Source organism: Dipodomys merriami, unplaced genomic scaffold (assembly GCF_024711535.1).
Source record: "Dipodomys merriami isolate MVZ:Mamm:240054 unplaced genomic scaffold, mDipMer1.0.p SCAF_3, whole genome shotgun sequence".
In the NCBI taxonomy this organism is placed as follows: Eukaryota; Metazoa; Chordata; class Mammalia; order Rodentia; family Heteromyidae; genus Dipodomys; species Dipodomys merriami.
This window is the reverse complement of record NW_027204492.1, coordinates 85,509,427-85,515,209: the sequence shown is the minus strand read 5'-3', so window position 1 is coordinate 85,515,209 and position 5,783 is coordinate 85,509,427. Positions and strand designations below refer to the sequence as shown.

At 46.1% G+C, this 5,783-nt stretch overlaps 1 protein-coding gene across 1 annotated transcript; it reads left to right on the top strand.

The window, feature by feature from the left end:
• The first annotated feature begins 1,583 nt into the window (after positions 1 to 1,583).
• LOC138839886 (uncharacterized) lies at positions 1,584 to 5,001 on the top strand. The gene is made up of 5 exons (XM_070039375.1): positions 1,584 to 1,658; positions 2,406 to 2,473; positions 3,555 to 3,676; positions 3,770 to 3,873; positions 4,647 to 5,001. The coding sequence occupies exons 1-5, from the start codon at positions 1,651 to 1,653 to the stop codon at positions 4,999 to 5,001; spliced, it is 657 nt and encodes a 218-aa protein (XP_069895476.1). The 5' UTR covers positions 1,584 to 1,650.
• Positions 5,002 to 5,783: the final 782 nt, after the last annotated feature.

The window sequence follows — 5,783 nt, the reverse complement described above, 5'->3', positions numbered from 1 at the left end:
GCTTTTGAATGCTGTGAATGTGCATGTCTTTTTTCTCACTCTCACTCTGAGGAAGTTGTTTTGTGGTCTGATAATTGTAATTGAAGACTTGCTTTATATTCTCTGGTATATCTTATTAAATGATTGGTTTGGCTCTGAAAATACCTAGAGATTAAAATGCCTATTCTGTTTTGTGTGTGTGCACCAAATCGGGGGCTTGAACTCAAGGCCTAGGCACTGATTGTAGTTATGAGCCACTGGAACCTGGTCATTGTGGCATTAATATTCTAGGGATCCCAGTTCAAAACAAGTCCAGGAACTGTGGGCTGGTAGTTCCTACCTGTAATCATAGCTATTCAGGAGACTGAGATCTGAGGATCAAGGTTTGAAGCCACTCTGGCAGGAAAGGCCATGAGATCCTTATTTTCAATTAACTTACCATTAAAGCCAGAAGTAGAGCTGTGGTTCAAGTGGTAGAAGGCTAGCCTTGAGTAAAATATTCAAGGACAAGCAAAAGGGAAAAAAACAAATTGTTTAAATAGGGATACAGATTAAACCACTGCAACAGTGAGATGTACAAGATGCTATGTCGAAAAATGAACATTACAATTTAGGCGAGGGGTGGGAATGTAGTTGTGGAGATGTGAGGGAGGGGATGGTAGGGGAAAAACAAAGGAGGAGGGAACAATGCTTGATAAGAAATGTACTCATTTCCTTGCTCATGTGATTGTAACTCCTCTGTACAGTATTTTCACAATAAAAAACTTATTAAAAAATATTCAAGGGCAGCATTCAGGTCCTAAATTAAAACCCCAGAACCTGCACCAAAAAAAAGTCCCAGGAGGAAATTAATGAGATTGTTACCTTAAAATTAACCACAAAAAGCTGGAAATGGAATTCTATCTCAGTGATATATCATGAGCATTAAGAAAAAAAAGCTAAGGGACAACACCCAGGCCACAAATTCATGCTCCAGGACCAGTACACACACACACACACACACACACACACACACACACACACACATACACACACACTCACATGCACAAACACATATACACACACATACAGCTCAGTACAGCACAGCTGTGATTGGAGTTCCAAAGGGACAGCATTGAAGGGTGAAGACCTTTAGGTCTTCTTAGGGGTCAACAACACCTGTGAGGCCCAATTGTTTACACCTGATTCACATAAGGAATGCAGGAAAGGAAGAATTCCTACCACAACAAGACCTTCTCCTTCCTGGCCCCCACTGCATTACTCATGGTGGAGCCATGTGGTAGACAATGGAGGCTAACAAGTGTCTGATACAGAGGGAAGGAGGGTTTAGAGTAGAATGGAATAAGAGGTCCTCAGATTTTCCCATGCTCTAAACCCATGGACTATTTCCATTCCTTTACAAGTGCCTTACACAATGCCCATTATGATTCTGGTCTTGTGTGCCACCCTGAGGACCTGCCCATCTACATAGAACTCTGGCAGTTGACTGGACAGCCAGGGGGCCTGTGTGATAGGCCAGCTGGTGTGTGATAGGCCAGCTGGAAGGGGGAAGGATGCTCATTGTGTATGATGGTCCCCATAGCAGCCTTGGAATTTTAGCTTCAGGCAAAGCCTTAACTAAGGAGAAGTTTCCTGTGGTTAGGAGCCCTCAGGGACCAAAGGGCAGCCCTGATGCCTGAGTGAGTTTGCCTACTATTTTAATCCCTAGTATCTATGAGAATAGCAGAGATCAGAGGGTCAGCTGGAGCTGGGATCTTCATGGACAGGGCTGGGGAGCAGAGATAGTAAGATGGCTGAGGAGGGATATGTTTATAGAGGAGGAAAACAGATTAAAGCAATGGGGAAATTTACCGGTGATGGGACAGAGACACAACATGGACAGTCATATGGAAGGAAGAGGGTAGGGTGAGCAAAATGGGTGAGAAGTAGGCAGAGTGGGTGAGAGGAGAACAGGATGGGTGAGAGGTGGGCAGAGAAAGGAGACTTGGCTAGTCACTAAGTACCCCAGTGTGTACCAGCTGAATGCTAGTCTTGGAGGGGAGGACTCTAGAGTTTGGAGCTGGGCTTGAGGATCTGGGTCCAGGACCGGGGATCTCAGCACAACAGTTCAATGACCCATAGACCTTATTCCCTCCTAGCTCAGGATGTAGTCTGTGGCCAATGTGTCCACTGGGGCCATGTTCTTCAGGTAGAGACTCATGGTCACCTATGGATACCTCATATTCTCCAATGAATACAGATAGGACCAGGGCTGGGGACTGGAACAAGAGCCTCTGAGCTTCTTCCCTCCCAGACCTTGGACCAATCAATTTCCAAGGGAAGGATGCATATGTATCTCCCATGTAGATTTCTGACAGTCAGAGGGTGAGTTTGGGGGTGTCAGCCTGCATGTTCCTGAATGCTATGTCTCTTCTCCCATGTCCCAGCTTGTACGCCGGAGGCGATGGTCCACATATACAACCAGCAGGACCTGTGCAGCTGCAGCATGTTCCTGGTTGTACTGCTTGTCATGGCCCTAATTCTAACAATGGTTCTGAAGCCAGTGGTGGGGAGGGGGGGGGGAAGCACAGATGCTCAGAAAACATGGTGCTGGGGTGGATGAATACAGAGCCTGAGCATGGTTGTTTGGAAGAAGGCTGGAGTTCTAAGGGTCTGGATGGAAGGAGGAAGCAGGAAGGCAGGAAAGAAGAGTTCCCTTATGGACATAGAAGGGAAAATCAATGATCTGAACAAAGTGTGTGTGTGTGGGGGGTATGGATGGCCACAGAGAGAGGCTCAGGAGGCAAGAGGGTAGGAAGTTGGAAGGAGGAAGCACAATTTAAAAAACCCGAGGGTTGGAAATACATAGCTCAGTCTGCAACACTTAGGACCTATGTGCTCAGTTTGGGATTTATGCCTCAGGGGCACATAAAAGAAAACCAATTGGCAAGGAGTTGTAGGAAGAATGAGGCTCAGATAGGGAGGTGGGGATGATTTTGACAGTAGGAAGGTAGAGCTAGTTAGATGGAGAGAGAAGCAAGGCCTTGAGACGAGGAAGATGGATAGTTGCTGGTCCCATGAGGAGGCAGAGGTGGACAAAGATTGGGGGGGGAAAGGATATCAGACACTACTGGAAAGGCAGATTGAAGGAAGTGGTTTTGTCAGAGGGTGGAGGAAGGAAGTTCATTTAGAAAATGGAGGCACAGGGAGACAGGAAAACAAGTTGAAGACAAATCTGAAGAGGTGAAAGCAGGGAGTTCAGACAGTGTGGGGTTCAAGTTACAGTAATTAAGAGATGAAGTTGGCTCAAACCTATAATCCTAGCTACTCAGGGGGCTGAGGTTTGAGGAACTTCCAAAAGACACCTAACTCCAATTAACCATCACACAAAAAAGTCTGGAAGTGGAATGAGGACAGCAATGGCACTGAATTTAAGCCCAAGGAAGAAAATACACACACACACACACACACACACACACACACACACACACACACACACACACACACACACACACACACACCACAGTATCCAGGGAACATTCAGGAGGGGTAGCACATAAGTACTCACCCCTAACCTACCTTTTTCTTCTCCACAGATCTGGAGAATGCTGCCCCTTACAAACTAATCCTTCTTCTTCTTGTAACTTTGATCATGCTGGCTGGGGTTACTATTTTTGTCAGCGTGTACCATTCATCCAGGGAATCATGTGGAATATTGGTCAGTATCTCCAACGCCAGTCCCCAGCCTGACCTCCCTGGTCTGATCCTGTACACAAACTTAGCTTGACTCCTGCCTCTTTTTGTCCTTCAGGTTCCACCTAAGTCGCGAGAGTCACCTGCTTCTTCCCCAGAATCTTCTAGCATCTTCTGGTACCTTGTTATGTGGAACCCCTTTTCTTTTAGCCCAATAAGGAGGTGAGCATCTCATGGGCAAGGGCTAGGGAAAAGAAGCAGCATTCAGAGGGACTGCTTGTTCTCAGATGCCTGGATATTTCTGGAGCATTCTTAGGATGGGGTTGTATATGTTAGTGGAAGGGTGAAGCCAGGAATAAGACTGGATAGTTTTGGAAGAAGGAAGGCAATTATCTTGAGGGATAGAGAAGACCGAGCACAAGCAGGGTGTAGGACACTGGAGGAGGTAGAGGGGCTGGGGGTGGAACTCAGTGGCATGCATGACCACTTGAGTCCCATCCTTAAAGGGAGAAAGGACTACTATATACAGGGAGGATTTTTCAGCCTGATAAGGGTGATCTGTTCTGAAGCAAGGTGGAAGTACTCTGAAAAATGAAGATTAAGGGAAGTGTTACCTTTAAGGAAGAGAGTTAGGGCCTGGTGTGGTATTTATACCTACCATCCCCAGCCGTATGAGAGATTTAGGTAGAAGGATCTTGGTGTGAAGCTGGCCTGGGTTATATGTGTGTGATCCTACCTGAAAAATTACTAAAAGCAAAAAAGGATGTAGTTATGGCTCAGATGGTAAAGCACTTTCCTAGCAAAAGTGTGACTCTGAGCTCAAATTCTAGCACAAATAAAGACATTTTAAAAACTCTAAGTGGGAACACAGAGGAGAGTCAGGAATGGATGGGATATTCTGGAGGGAGGGCTAGTGAGGGTTTCAGGAGCCTACTCAGAAGTAGCCTGGATGAAGAGTCCCTGACAGGCCCATCTTCTGTCCCTCTCACCTGCAGGCCCTGTGTTTTGGCAAGCTCAGAATCTACATCAGGACAATCAGTCTGGGTTTCATGTTTACCAAGTGACATAGAAGCCAGAGCCATATCTCCGGATGATAATATGGACTGTCTTAACCCGCTCTATGCCCGTGAGCATGAGCATGTATGTCGAGGGAAAAAGGCCATTTTCCTAAACCCCTTCTATGGAACGGTGACCATAGTCCCAATTCCAACCCAAAATGGCATGGGAAATCAAGAGGGCGGGGGAGACTTCAGTGGCCCTCACCCAGCCCAATCCCTATTCCAGTACCTGGCCCACGTGGTTGCTCAAGAGTTCCCTGAGCTTAAGACAAAGAATAAAAATGCCGTTTGAAATCACAAGTCTCAGTCTTCTGATCTCTAATAAACACATCTTGGAGGAACCTGTCTGATGGAAGGCATGGGTAAACTGAGGCCCTAAAAAGAGCTATATTCACTCACTTCTCTCCTCCTTCAGTGAATTGATACAACAAGTGGGAACTTTCAGAGTGGCATGTTGGAGATTAAACAGTAAAAGCTGTAGATGGTGGACATAGATAGAGCATTTAATGAAGCAGACAAGCTGGGAGCAAATAGCTCATGCCTATAATCCTAGATATGCAGGAGGTACATATCTGAAGATGGCAACTCCAAGCCAGGGCAGGAAAGTCCATGAGACTCTCCTCCCCATTGACCACTGAACACTGGGAATTGGAGGTTTACCTCAAGTGGTAGGTGAACTCAGGGCCTGGGCAAATGGACATGACCCGGTTCAAGCCCCAGTATCAGTAAAAACAACAATGCTGTTTATAATGAAATACTGTGATGAAGAGGGTTCTTTAAAAAAAAACAACAACTCATACAAGTCTTCAAGGATGCTGGGTACTGGTGACTCACTCCAATAACCCTAGCTACTCAGGAGTCTGAGATCTGAGGACTGTGGTTCAGTGCCAGGCTGGGCAGGAAAGGCTGTATGATTCTTATCTCTGATTAACCACTAAAAAGCCAGAAGTAGAGCTGCAGCTCAAGTGTTAGAGTGCTAACCTTGAGCAACAATGTGTAGAGACACTACCTGGGCCCTGAATTCAAGCCCCATGACCAACCAAAAAAGTAGTCCTCAAGAATGAAGCTGGTTCT